Source organism: Leucoraja erinacea, chromosome 11 (assembly GCF_028641065.1).
Source record: "Leucoraja erinacea ecotype New England chromosome 11, Leri_hhj_1, whole genome shotgun sequence".
Taxonomy (NCBI): domain Eukaryota; kingdom Metazoa; phylum Chordata; class Chondrichthyes; order Rajiformes; family Rajidae; genus Leucoraja; species Leucoraja erinaceus.
In genome coordinates this window covers 10,825,874-10,841,230 of record NC_073387.1, presented here as the reverse complement: position 1 = coordinate 10,841,230, position 15,357 = coordinate 10,825,874, and the positions used below count along the sequence as shown (strand labels likewise).

Genomic DNA, 15,357 nt, shown 5'->3' with positions numbered 1-15,357 from the left:
AACAATAGTTCCATATATAAAAACATTTAAAAAAAAATAGTGCAAAGACAAAAGTAATACCCCGAGACACTAGTGCAATCAAGGCACTTTGTAGTTTGGGTTCAGTCCACACCGACAGTATGCACATCACAAAGGGTATGGAGTGTCAGAATAATGTGAAGCGGATCTAATATTCCTTAGCCTTGAGATTTCCAACCTGATGTTGTTATGAACATCTCGCCCAAATCAATGATCCGATTTCTTTTGCTTCAGAAACTGCAGGTGAAGTATCAGCATGCTTTGGATTCTGTTGCTGAAATGTTATTCATTCTATTTATTCTTTAACTCTGCAGACGACTGGAACAAAATTTGATCAAGACTGTGGGAGCCGGAGCATTCACTCAATATAAAAAGCTCAAGCGGATGTGAGTAAACAAAGGGATATTGAAAACTGGGCTGTGGGGTCATGCACTAACAGAATCATCACCCAGGAGACTCTGGGAACGTACTCCCTTTGGCATTGCTTACTGCTTCCCCCTCTTAGCCTTTTTTTTTTTCATTTCAGAGGTAAACAGACCAAGAATGTCAGAAGCAGAGTCAAAACACAGTGCATTCAACAAGACGACATGTTGTTAGGAAAATTAGATTCTTCAGAGAATAGGAATCTTCATCTGAATTGAATCAAGATTTAAAATTCCTGGTTGGTTATAATGCTATCCATGTCATATGTGTTGCAAGAAACAGAAGCAAGTGTAGGCCACTCAGCCCATCGTGGCTATTCCACCAGTCAATGAGATCATGGCATGTTTTTCACCTTGGAGTCATTTTCTAGCATGAAACACATATGCCTTGATTTCCTTAATATCCATAAATATATCGATATCTGTTCCTGAATATACTCAGTGACTTGGGCCTTCACACTCTTGGATTCAGAGTTCTGGATAAAGGTGCAGGCCTTATGGGTCACCTATTTGGCTCACTAGGTCAATGCCAACCATTCTTCACTAGTGCACAATAATTCTATGTTTTCCCATTTTCACATTCGCTCCCGACACACAAGGGACAAGTTACAGAGGCCAATTAACTTACAAACCACCACGCCTTTGGGATGTGGAAGCAGCACCTGAAGGAAACCCATGCAGTCACAGAGAGAATGTGCAAACTCAACACAGACAACACCTGAGGTCAGGATTGAACCCAGATCTCTGGCGCTGTGAGGCAGCACCTCTGCTACACATAGGAAAGTGGGGAAGGCTACACGTGGAAACGTTGGAACTATAATAAAATGGCACAGATGATAGGCCAACTTAGCTTAGAGATACAGCACAGAAATATGCCCTTTGGCCCACCGTGTCCGCACCGACCAGTGTTCCCTGCACATTATCGCTATTGTACACACATTAAGGATGATGATACCTACAAACCTGTACGTCTTTGGAGTGCAGGAGTGTGTGAGGAAACCAAAGATGTCGGAGGAAACCCACGCGGTCACAGGGAGAATGGACAAACTCCGTACAGACCGCGTCCGTAGTCGGGATCGAACCTGTGTCTCTGGTGCTGTGAGCTCTGTAAGGTAGCTGCTCTACCACTGCGCAACCCTGCAACCCAACTGTTTCATGCCATTACGATTAAATATCTGGAAGATAATTTTACAACTGGCTGTTGAAACTGCATCAGGAGATCTGTTGGAACCCTGGTGTTGACACTGCACCAATACATTTGCCTGTAACTTCCCCAATCCTTGTTATTGTTTATCACCAGCGGTAAAGTCTGATTATTGTTTTAACTACAATATCCTTAACATTCACATGAATTTAACATTAACTATTCATATTGAACATTCCTATTTATCTACTTAATTAAATTATTAATAATGAGCACACACACTCATGTGATTCCTCAATATTAATTGATATTAATGATTATCTTGGAGTCCTGAACATCTCCAATACCAATAACCATCATTTCCACAGTAGCATCATCATTGCAAAGTCGAAAGATCACATTTTCTCCTAAAACAGCCAGCTACTGAATAAATGGATTGGGTTGATAAATTTGACGTGGAAATCTTTAACCATCATTTTGAGAGTACAACACTCTCCGCTGGGTTCAAACCTTTATCCAATAATTGACATTGATCTTACAATCATTAATGACATTATATATTTTCACTATTTCATTCAGAAGATCAATAAATACATTGCGAGAGTAAGTGTGTAACAGGAGAAAAAAAGCAATGTTGGTGCTGTTTAATTTTGAATTTATTCTGCTATGTATTATGTTTCCCCTTGGTTTCATGAGCCAGTTATGATCAGATCTTTCAGTCTCTCAAAGTAATTTCCTAATTAAGTGCCTTCTTAACTTATCTGTTAAAATAGTAACAATGATAATTAGAGTCCTTGGTGTAATATACGAACCAGCTGGCATCTTGCTCTCACTGGAACCACATTCACAGCATGTGCCTGCTTTCAGGTTCTGAGCCAGTGAAAACATAGTGCCTTCATTAAGTAGGGATGAAAGGCTGCGATTTTCAGGGCAATTACTTTTAGGGCAATTTTTGTCTGCATTTCTGGTGATAAACTTCAGATTTTTATGTCATAGACACCCCTGCATTCAGGTTGCTGATCACCACACCGCACCATGAATGTGAAGCTTCACATCAACACCTGACTTAGTTGTCAAATTTTTTTTCTCCTCTTTTGAAGACAATAGTAGATGCCATAACTGTCAGGGCACACTGCAGATGGCCTCCCATGGAGTCCACTGGCAGAGTTCAATCATCTTCAGATTCCCCAGCATTTATAATACAATTTCATTCAGCAGCACTTGGGACTTTATTCCTTCGAGCGCAGGAGGCTAGAGATTGATCTTACAGAAGTTTATAAAATCATGAGGGATAATTAATAGGGGGAATGCGCAGAGTCTTTTACCCAAGGGAGAGGATTCAAGAACCAGAGAACCATAGGTTTACGGTGAGAGGGAAAAACAATTAGTAGGAATCTGAAGGGCAACTTTTTCACTCTTTTTCATGATCTGCCAGAGGAGGTAGTTGAGGTAGGTTCAATAACAACATTTAAAAGACGCTTGGATAGCTACATGGATAGGAAAGGTTTAATGGGTTCTGGGCCTAATGCGGGGAAAATGATTAGCTTAGTTAGGGCATCTTGATCAGCATGGGTGAGTTGGACTGAAGGGCCTGTTTCCATGCTGTATGACTACATGACTCTACAGTAGTGAAGCTGTTGAGCTGCCTGACAGCTCCAGTGATCTGGGTTGAAACCGGATGTCTGGAGCTGTCTTTGTGCACATTCTCCACATGACCAGGTAATCTCTGGTCCTCTTCGTTTTTGTTCCCCATGGGTAATCCGGTTTCCACCCAAATGCCAAAGACACATAGGTTGTTGACAAAATGAGTAGGAAGGAACTGCAGATGTTTGAAGAAGGGTCTCGACCCGAAACTTCACCCATTCCTTCTCTCCAGAGATGCTGCCTGTCCCGCTGAGTTACTCCAGCATTTTGTGTCTATCACATAGGTTGTTATGTTAATCGAACGCAGTCAATTATTCCTGGAGTGCAGGTCAGTACTAGAAGCTGGGGAGCAGACAGGAATGTGAGGTGAATGAAATGAAATGAATGTAAATGGGGGCTGAATAGTCAGTGTGGATCAATTGGACTGAGGGGCCTCTATGACTCCAATTATTTCAATGGGGGGGGGGGGTGCAGGGCTACAGTGTCAGTTTGTTCAAAACAAAGGGGGGAGGTGAATAGCTTATTTATTCATTTATTCCCATTTCATTTTTTTACGTGATTAAAACATATTTATTTTGAACTACTTTTAAAACATGTTTTCATTTTTTTGTGGTTTTTATTGTTTTTGATTCAGAGACAGTAAGGGATAATTTATAAAAGTTGACATTCTTCACACCAAATGCTACTGACCTTTGTCAGCTACCAATGGTTTCAGGAGCACTTCAGCGGCAGAACTTCAGTGCACAACTGAAGTCTCTCATACCACTCAGGCCATGGTACTCAAACCTGGAGAGAATGTTCCCAGAAGTGTGGGCTCTCTGCATTCATGTCAGATAAGATTGGGCATGCGGTGCCCATAAGGCCATTGTGAATAGGCCCTGACAAAGGCTACTTGCATTGACCTTTGTTCTTACCAATTGTCTCCCTTCTTCTATTCCATTGAAGTTGCTGATTTTCTATTAGGTTAGAGTTTGATGGTTTCCTGAGATTCATTTACACTTTCTTCCAGTATCAGTTTTTTCTTTGAAGATAGACAAAAATAGCTGGAGTAACTCAGCGGGTCTGACAGCACCTCTGGAGAAAAGGAATAGGCGATGTTTCCAGTCGAGACCCTTCTTCAGACATTGATTGCAATTTACAGCATGGAAGCAGGCCTTTCGAGTCCATGACAACCATCAATCACATTTACACAAGATTTATGTAATCCCACTTTCTCATCCACTCCCTCCCCATAGCGGTGATTTACAAAGCCCGCAAGTCTTTGGTATGTGGGAGGAAATGGGAGCACCTGCAGGAAACTCACACGGTCGCAGGGAAAATGTGCATACTCCACAAAAATAGCACCCTAGGTCGGGATGGAACCCTGGTCTCTAGTGCTCTGAGGCAGCGGTTCTATCAGCAGCGCCACTCTGCTGCCCATTGTCATTCATAAATAAGCATAGCGTTTACAGCTATTTATTCATTTGTGGCTTGGTTTGGCAACTTGAGCGCGCAGGAATGGAAAAGACTACAAAAAGTAGTAAACACTGCCCAGTCCATCTTCGGCTCTGACATCCCTACCATCGAGGGGATCTATCACAATCGCTGCCTCAAAAAATCTGGCAGCATCATCAAGGACCCACACCATCCTGGCCACACACTCATCTCCCCGCTACCTTCAGGTAGAAGGTACAGGAGCCTGAAGGCTGTAACGTCCAGGTTCAGAAACAGCTTCTTCCCCATGGCCATCAGGCTATTAAACTCAACTGAAACAAATCTCTCAACATTAATAGACCATTATCTGTTTATTTGCACTCTATCTGCTTATTTATTGATGTGTGTATATATTTATATAATGGTAGAGGGACTCAATGATATGTTCTGCGTTCATGCCTACTATATTCCGTTGTGCTGAAGCAAAGCAGGAATTTCATTGTCCTATCTGGGACACATGATAATAAACTCTCTTGACTTGACTCGTTCTCAGGCTGTGGATGTTATTTGCCATCCTGGTCTGCTGAAGGGTACAGAGGACTGCCTTCTCAAACAGCTGGTTTGGTTGACCATAACTGTGCTTGTAGGGGTGCTATAAAAAATAGCTACCATGATGTGGTCATATACTCAAATCTCACATAGGGCAGATCAGGTAAATATTGTATTATTTCTTGCCAAGTTTTGCACCTATTTGTCATTTGGATTCTGCTTGCTGTCAAAGTTGTTATTTTAAAAATAATTCGCAGTGTCTCAGATTCTGAGATAAATCTGAAATTGAAGTAAAGATTTTTTAGGAAACATAGTTAGACTTTCATATATTTATGAAAAATTTCCAAAAACGAAATAAAACTTACATAGACACATAGAAATTAGGTGCAGGAGTAGGCCATTCGGCCCTTCGAGCCTGCACCGCCATTCAATATGATCATGGCTGATCATCCAACTCAGTATCCCGTACCTGCCTTCTCTCCATGCCCCCTGATCCCCTTAGCCACAAGGGCCACATCTAACTCCCTCTTAAATATAGCCAATGAAGTGGCCTCAACTACCCTCTGTGGCAGAGAGTTCCAGAGATTCACCACTCTCTGCGTGAAAAAAGTTCTTCTCATCTCGGTTTTAAAGGATTTCCCCTTTATCCTTAAGCTGTGACCCCTTGTCCTGGACTTCCCTAACATCGGGAACAATCTTCCTGCATCTAGCCTGTCCAACCCCTTAAGAATTTTGTAAGTTTCTATAAGATCCCCTCTCAATCTTCTAAATTCTAGAGAGTATAAACCAAGTCTATCCAGTCTTTCTTCATAAGACAGTCCTGACATCCCAGGAATCAGTCTGGTGAACCGTCTCTGCACTCCCTCTATGGCAATAATGTCCTTCCTCAGATTTGGAGACCAAAACTGTACGCAATACTCCAGGTGTGGTCTCACCAAGACCCTGTACAACTGCAGTAGAACCTCTCTGCTCCTATACTCAAATCCTTTTGCAATGAAAGCTAACATACCATTCGCTTTCTTTACTGCCTGCTGCACCTGCATGCCTACCTTCAATGACTGGTGTACCATGACACCCAGGTCTCACTGCATCTCCCCCTTTCCCAATCGGCCACCATTTAGATAATAGTCTGCTTTCCTGTTTTTGCCACCAAAATGGATAACCTCACATTTATCCACATTATACTGCATCTGCCAAACATTTGCCCACTCACCCAGCCTATCCAAGTCACCCTGCAGTCTCCTAGCATCCTCCTCACAGCTAACACTGCCCCCCAGCTTAGTGTCATCCGCAAACTTGGAGATATTGCCTTCAATTCCCTCATCCAGATCATTAATATATATTGTAAATAGCTGGGGTCCCAGTACTGAGCCTTGGGGTACCCCACTAGTCACTGCCTGCCATTGTGAAAAGGACCCGTTTACTCCTACTCTTTGCTTCCTGTTTGCCAGCCAGTTCTCTATCCACATCAATACTGAACCCCCAATGCCTTGTGCTTTAAGTTTGTATACTAATCTCTTATGTGGGACCTTGTCGAAAGCCTTCTGGAAGTCCAGATACACCACATCCACTGGTTCTCCCCTATCCACGCTACTAGTTACATCCTCGAAAACATAATTAAAAGGGAAGCAATGTTCCTTTGCTTTCTTCTCTTTAGGCCTACGATCCCCTCTGAGATCAATAGTCAGACAACATTTGGTTTACCGACTGCATTGATCATCAAACATGTGTTTACATAAATCCCACAGCAACACAGTTAAACTTAACACCAAATTGATTTTAAATTCCAAAAGTACTATGTAGGGATTTGAATTTCTCAAATCTAGATTACTGTTCAAGTAATGAAAGCAGTATTACCCTTCCTTTATTTTGCCTGGAGGTGGCATGGTCATTAAGCCAGATATTGCACGATGTTCTTGTGTGCGCATTCCATTTGTTTGTGTTCCTCACTTAAGATAAGCTCTCCCTGAAGCCTCAATCAACACCTAAATCTAATTAGTTAAGAATTCAGACTCTTGGGTTTGATGTGCAGTGCAAGAATAACACAATGTGAGGGGGAAGGAAAAAGACTGAACTCGCACCATTCACCGCTCAGTAACCCTCTCCTCCCATTTTTGCAACTAGTATTTTTTAAGAATGAAACTTATGCCACATTTTATTTCTCCCAACAGAGACCTGAGTAAGAACCAGATCTCAGAAATTGCAGCTGATGCATTTCAAGGCCTGCGATCTCTGACCTCACTGTAAGTATGGAGCCTAATAAAGAGGTTGTTCATTGTATGGCTGCATAATATGTTCAAGATGTTTTATTATCTCATCATTTGACTCTAAAAGGTACAGTTAATTACCCTTATTCCAATCTGCCTTCTATTCCATGTATTTTTTTCTATTATTTTGTGCTTTTTCTTCCGTTTCCTCTGATGACTTGTTGAAAGAGATTGTGATTGTGTAAGAAATTGTAACGATTGAAGCAGTTGCATTAGTTGGAAGACTTATTGAGTCTGACACTGAGAAAGAGTTAAAACAACATGCTGATATTCCGCAGTTAATATAATTTTGTTCCTGCATGCTGTCAGGCTGAGTAATTCCACCCGACCAACTCCTTGTGTTACTTTGAACTAGAATTTATTTGCAATTTAATGCTGAGCAAGCCTTTGGGAAAGCAGCATTCTACCATGTAGGATATCATAGATTTGTGAACCCAGGCCTTTGGCGTTGAACTGCACATAAAATAGGCGTTAGCAGCAAGTTTAACCTTGATTGCCCAATCTCATATTCTCATTAGACCCAAGGAACTGCAGTTGCTGATTTGCAAAAAAAGAACAAAGTGCTGGAATAACTGAATGGTTCAGACAGCATCTCTAGATAACATGGATAAGTAAAGTTTTGGGTCAAAGCTCTTCTTTCGAAGAAGGGTCTTGACCCGAAACATCGCCTATTCATGTTCTCCAGAGATGCTGTCTGACCTGCTGAGTTACTCTAGCACTTTGTGTCTTTTTTTCTTATTCTCATTTCCTCCAACAACGAAGAGGGGAGGGACTGAGTCTGTGACAGCTCTTTGTGCTCTCTCTGGCCCATTCCCTGCTTATTTCCCTGTGGCCTATACCCCCTCATGTCCCTTTCAACACCTGGAGACATTTACAGTAGTCAATTAACCTATATCGGCACTTCTTTGGGCTGTGGGAGGAAATGGAGCACTCTGGGGAGATCTATAGTCGCAGGGAAAACATAGAAAAGTCCACACAGACAGCATCCCAGCACCTGCTGTGCTACTATATCATCCTAGTACCATGATGGTAAACACCCACTTCAACTAGACATCCAACTACAAATATCTCTCAGATGTGTGTGACAGAAGAGAACATGGTCTATGGCTGGTAGGCAAAAATGTAGGAGAAACTCAGCGGGGGAAGCAACATCCATGGAGCGAAGGAAATAGATAACGTTTCGGGCCGAACCCCTTCTTCAGACTGATGTGGTTAGGTTCTATGTCTGGTCACTGCACATTTCTAACAACCAAAAAGATCTTTTGTTGTTGATGATGAGCACTAGGTCAGGAACTATAGAGGCCACAGAGCACTTTAGCGAAAGCACTTGATTCAGTTGCTATAAGAAAGATGACCAGGGAAGCAACCAGCTTGATTGAAGCCATTGCTACACTGGACAGCTCAGTGACCCCTGCTTGGGTAAGCATTCATCTTTTAAGCACTTCTGGGCGAGGACTTCATCCACGTATTTTTGTGCCCATGGTCACACCATTGGTAAACAACTCAAGCTTAATAAATGTTTTCATCAATGAAGGCAGGCCTACATTGGACATCAGGTGTAGCTTTTGCACACACACCTGGCAGCATCTGTGCACATGTGTGGAATTCAGGAACAGTAATTCTTGAAGGATGCCACAAGCTCATAAAATGCTTAGTTGTGTTTTAGTTTATGTGACCAATGAGCTAGGCAGTTAAACATTAGGACAGCTCATGCTCAAGATTGACAGGAGATTCTCTAAATCAACAAAATGGTTCCCTTTAGAACTTTTTTTCAGATGCTGTAAGATCATTTAAGTAACATCTGTGACCTGATTTCTACTTCCAGCGGCAAAAATAGCATAAATCTCGTGGCAGCCAGCAGCATGTAAAGCAGGTAGATCATGGTGAAATTAGAGTATAAAGCAACTAATTCACACTGCATCCTGTACACTCTCTTCAGCTCAAAATAATATTTAACAGCTTCACAAAACAAATCTAAAGAGATCATGATTACATGGAAGCATGTAACATCCGTGCAAAAGAGGGCCACACAATCCCCGTTTCCAATAAGGTATTAACAAGTTCCCCTTGATATTCAATAGTTAATCAGAAATATAATGAATGCAGCTCTAAATACATCAGCAACAAGAGCAGTCCATGGGTTGGACATTCTGTGCTGAGTTGCTCTCTTCCTGATGGACTGCCATCAGCTACAAGTCAACAGTACATGGAGTCACAGAGAGATGCAGCTCAGAAACAGGCCTTTTGACCCACATATCAGTGCTAACAATCCAGCTTGATTTCTGCACTAATCCTCATCCACTATTATTGTCCCCACATCAGCCATACCCCCCTGCCCTCCCCAAACACACCTTGAGTTTCTATCACTCAACTACATACTAGTGTCAATTTACAGTGGCTAATTAACCCACCATCTTTGGGAGGCATGACAAAGCTAGATCACCCAGAGGAAAGCCATGCGATCGATCACAGGGAGAAAACACAAGCAGCACTGGAGGCCAGAACCCGGTTCCTGGAACTTCGAGGCAGTAGCTCCACCAACTGCATTTCTGAGCCAGCCTCTCCACCCACTAGTTCTCTTCTTTGGTCCTTTTGAATGAAACTCAAGTAACACTCACAAGGGTCAACATCATCGAGCACATGGCATCCCATTTGATCAGCAGACCACTATTTGCGTACACCATCATTCTCTCTACTACTATGCACCATACCTGCAGCTCTTCGAGGCAGGGGTCAGAGGTCAAATGTGTTCATTTGAGAAGCAGCTGTAGTTCCATCTGCGTTGAGCCGCTCTACTTCCCTGACGCAGCATGTTAACAATTCAAGTAATTTGTTGGATAACAAGTATGAGAACTGCTGTGACACCTTGAATCCCCCTACAAATGATTGCGTCCAGATCCAAAGTGAGCAAAAGGAAATGTGGATGAGCAATCCATCCATGAAAGCAGGAGTGAAACCACAATATAATCAAAGAGGACATCTTGGATATCCTAGAGTGGAAAACCTCACCTTGGGAGAAGATGCGGCAGAGGCAGAGGAATTGAGAATAGGGGGATAGCAGCTTTGTGAGAGACAGGGTGGGAGGAAGTGTCAAGATTATCGTGGGAATTGGTAGGTTTGTAATAGACATCCATCAATAGCCTGTCCCCTGTGATAGCAACAGAGAGATCAAGGAAGTGAAGAGTGGTGTCGGAGATAGTCCAGGTGAATTTGAGGGCAATGTGGAAGTTATTGGTGGAGTTAATGAATTGAATGAGTTCTGTACAGGTGCAGGAGGCAGCGCTGATTCAGTTGCCAATGTAGCGGAGAAAGTGTTGGGGGATAGGGGCTGTGTACGTTTGGAACAAGCATCGTTTGACATAACCAATGAAAAGCCAGGCATACCTGAGACCATGACAATAGACAATAGGTGCAGGAGTAGGCCATTCGGCCCTTCGAGCCATCACCGCCATACAATGTGATCATGGCTGACCATGTGAGTGCTGATGGCTACATCTTTAACTCGGAGAAGGTGAGAGGAGTTTTAGACACACTGCTGATACCTACAGTTAATGAACAAAGTGAGAAGCTTGGAGAAACAAAGTGAGGATTCTTGTAGAAACCATGGAAGTGAGCAAGCCATGGGAGGTTGGATCACTGCCTGGAGGGCGACCAACGTGTATACGCTGGAACATGTATCTTGGCTTGCTTCTATGGTGGGGGGTTATCCAATTTTACCACAAGGGTCCTCTTAAAAGAAAGTCTCTTACTGCTTGGTGCATTGCAAGGGTAATAAAGTTTTAAATACTGCCCTCCAATAGTTGTGGCAGTGAAGGGCCACACAGGCAGGGAATATGATTAACCCAATAAATTTACTTTTAAGCTTTAAACTAAATACAGGCATTGAAATAAGAAGTGGATGTCAATTCTGTTGCGTCCATGGTCGTCACACAGGTCATCAAGTTTCAGAGTAACTTTACATTACACGGTCAAGCCCCATTTGTGAATAATCTTTTGGTTTGACTGCTTTTCAATTCCAGTTCATTCTTCATCTCCCAGTTTCTGTGTGGCATCACCCCACCCCCCGCCCAGTCCTAAATTCTCCCTTTCCTCTTCCAATGAAACACAGCAGCAGTTGAAACTAGTCGGGCCCTATTATGATTGAAACCAGATGCTGCAAGTGTCAATGCATTTTGGGTTGAAAGGGCCATTACATTGCACAAATCAGCCAAATGCAATGTTAGAAGTTAGCTTCTCCTTCCAAAAATAATAGACTCTGCTTTTATATTGCTTATATCCACTGATCATCCACTTGACTATTTATTACACCATTCTGCTTGGTTCATGTACAGAGCTGCTAAGCAAAAAAATCTGTTGACCTTCCCAACCATGTGAGGTTCCCAGAAATATAGATCCATAGATAAATGACAGCATTTTCGAGGCAGCAGCTATCAAAGTTATTTGAGCACTTCAATGCTAATATTCCCATGCAAACAGACGAGGTTTTGAATAGGAATAGCAAACAACGCAATGATCTTAACTCCACGAGTACGGTCTATAGAATGGACAATATGTAGAATACATAACGCATCTAACTAGAGAATAGTATTGGACATTGGCGGGCAGGCAGTAGAATTCTTTAAAATTAACAATTTACTACCAAAAAGCAAAACTACGTATGTACTGAGGGATCCAGGGGAGAATTAAATTTAAGCACTATTAAAAGTTCCTATTGAGTACGATGTTTACATGCCTGTTGTGCGGCTGCAATGTAAGAATTTCATTCTTCCATTTTGGGACATATGACAATTAAACACTCTTGATTCTCGAAGACGTTTCATTGTATGTAGAAAATTAACCTGACGACTCAAATCATGAAGACTCTGGCATTGTAAGATCCAAATATGCAGAAGATTGCATGGTTGTAGGTTGTAGATGATGTACAGAGTGGTGTAGGGATTATTAAACAGTGTACTGGGAGTGTACTATTGATTGTTTCCAGCAGGGTGTCACTACAGGAGAATCAAACATTAAAGAATAACATACCATGTACGCAGAAATGGTAGAATGTGATACAAGGAATACATAAGCAACAAAAAGTGGTAGCAGCAATGCAGAGACTGAAATGTGCTGTATGAGAGGTACAAGATACTGGGAGTGCAGAAATCATGGTCCTTTTACAGCGAGTGTAGACATTTTAGACTATAGCACCCAGAGATAATAAATCATGGGAGTGGGAGGTGAAAGACTGGAATGTGGGAGTATACATAACTCTGACAAATTATGTTTGGAGTACAGAGAGAAAGGAATATTATATTGAGAGGTGCAGAGACAGTGGATACCAGAATATCCCTTCATTGCAGAAGCTAGCTTAAAGATAGTTCTTGTGCATTCACACCAATACTCCTTTGCTAATCCGTTCTCAACTCTTTTAACTAGTCTCCTCCTCGCAGAGGCATTCAGTTGACATTATCAGCCTTTATAATCAGTAGACTTACCGCTTGCCCACTGTAGAGCACTGCACATCCCATTTGCCTTAATATTCTTCAAGGTTTCCTCAGAGTACATTATAATTTTAAATGTGCTTCTTGCTCCTGGCACTTTACCAACCCTGCATATTATGGATTAGTCTTCAGTCATATTAATAATCAATATCGATGATTACACTCATTTATAAAATAGTTGGTTTCTTTCTATTATAACTGCTGGGATAAATGCGATGTAAAACAATTTCCCCAATTTGCTCATTTGCTTTTTCAGCTTTCTTTTCTGTAATTGTTTTCTAACAATTGGGACACGTTCTGGCGGACAATAGCTCGGGCAATCTTTACTCCATTTTGCTTTGTAAGCCGAGCCTTGCTTTCCACTATGGTATTGAAACATTTTGCTGCTCTGAAGTAAATGATTGTTCAGGGCATGTTAGCAAGGTTTCCTGCCAGATTTTTGACCCACTCACCTAGACCTAATATATGTTCCTGCCACTGGTCTGTATATTGGGCTTAAAGCAATGTCCTGGATCAATCTAAATTCCTTTTTATTTTTAGAGGGCATTTCCATTGATGCAGCAATCTCCTCATGGGTGTTAACTAACTGGGAGTAAAGGAAAGCTTTAGAGATATATGGGCCAAATGCAGGCAGGTGGGACTAGTGTAGATTGGGCATCTTGATCGGCAAAGGTAAGTTGGACCAAAGGATAAGCTTCCATCTTGATGACTCTACAACTCTATCACTCTATGACTGGATATGTTGATCCATTAGTCCACAAGCAAAATTATCTCCTTGTGCATAGTCGAGAAACGCGCTGAAGTTGCAATGCCTCAATGCATCTTTCCGAGCAACCATGGAGTCACTAACTGATAAAAAATAATAAAACTGCAGGTGCAGAAAATTTGAAATAATGATTAAAAATGCTGGAAATACTCAGCAGGTCAGGCCACATCGGTGGAAAGCCATAAATTTTCACATTGAAGACCTCCCTCAAAACTGCTAACTGATCAAAATGATCTCTAAACTTATGATAGACAAAAAAAGCTGGAGTAACTCAGTGGGACAGTCAGCATCTCTGGAGAGAAGCAATGGGTGACGTTTTGGGTCAAAACCCTTCTTCAGGCTTGTCAAGGGAGAGGGAGGTACATAGATAATGAAGTGTATAGGTAAGGATGTGTAAGGTGTGAAAATAGGACAAAGGGAATGGAGATCAAGGAAAATGTAGAATAGATCATTGTTAGCTGGGAGAATGTAACAACAAAGCAAACAGGGATAAAATGTAGTGGGAGACAGTAAGACTGGTCGTAGAACTGGGAAGGGGGAGGGATGGAGAGAGAGGGAAAGCAAGGGGTGCTTGAGGTTAGAGAAGTCAGTGTTCATACTGCCCATGCGAAAATGTGTGGAGCTGTTCCTCCAATTTCCGCTGGGCCTCACTCTGGCAATGGAGGAGGCCCAGGACAGAAAGGTCAGTTTGGGAATGGGAGGGGGAGTTAAAACGTTTAGCAGCCGGGCGATCAATTGTTTAAACTTATAACTTGCCACAATATATGAAGGTGATTGGCAGAAATAATTTTGTAATTTCCCTGTTACTTTGTTAAATAGACAATTGTCAAGTAAGTTTACCAACACTGAAAAGCATCAAACTCTATTTTTACAAAATAGTTGGTCTTCCCAAATTTGTGTAGAGCCTTGCTTTGATCACAAAAAGCCACAAAGTGCTGGAGTAACTCCGCAGTTCTGGCGGCATCCCTGGGGAACATGGATAGGTGACGTATCGGGTCGAGACCCTTCTTCAGACCTGAAACCCGAAACGTCACCTGTCCATGTTCTCCAGAATGTTGCCTGATCTGCTGAGTTACTTCAGCACTTTGTGTCCTTTAGTGTAGTCATAGCATCTGCAACTCTTTGCTTCCACCTCTTGTTTTGCTCACGTTTGCTCTCACCCACTATTTGAATAATGAAGAAAGGTTTCAGCCCGAAACGTTGCCTATTTCCTTCACTCCATAGATGCTGCTGCACCCGCTGAGTTTCTCCAGCTTTTTTGTGTACATTTGAATAATGATGTTCATGTGTAAACACTTTTTCATCCTTCTGGTGCACGAATTGAAACATCCCTGTGCTTTATTGTAACATCAACATGTCTGTAATTGTCCTGATATAGTGAACGTATTGCCACTCTGACAGCTAACAGAAGTGACAGCTGATAGCTAACAAAGTGACATTTTATCCAACTTCTTGCAGGTGCCACCTTTCATTTTGCCCTGTGCTTGAGACTGGTTTATCATGAGTTACACAAACTCACCTTAAAATTGAGTCACGTAGTTGTAAAAAGAGATGTGGGAATACAGCAGGGCTATGTCGAGGTAAATCAGGAATTATTGTATTGAATGACAGAGCAGACTTGAACACCCACATGGCCTAGTCCTGCTCCTAC

At 42.0% G+C, this 15,357-nt stretch overlaps 1 protein-coding gene across 2 annotated transcripts in view; it reads left to right on the top strand.

Annotated features, from left to right (window-relative positions):
* The window catches only part of LOC129701451 (slit homolog 3 protein-like), a 561,975-nt gene that overhangs the window by 410,094 nt on the left and 136,524 nt on the right, over positions 1–15,357 (top strand). For both annotated transcript variants that reach the window (XM_055642634.1, XM_055642635.1), the window contains 2 exons: positions 333–404; positions 7,362–7,433. In XM_055642634.1, coding sequence (XP_055498609.1) covers positions 333–404; positions 7,362–7,433 — 144 coding nt within the window. The remainder of the gene's footprint in view (positions 1–332; positions 405–7,361; positions 7,434–15,357) is intronic.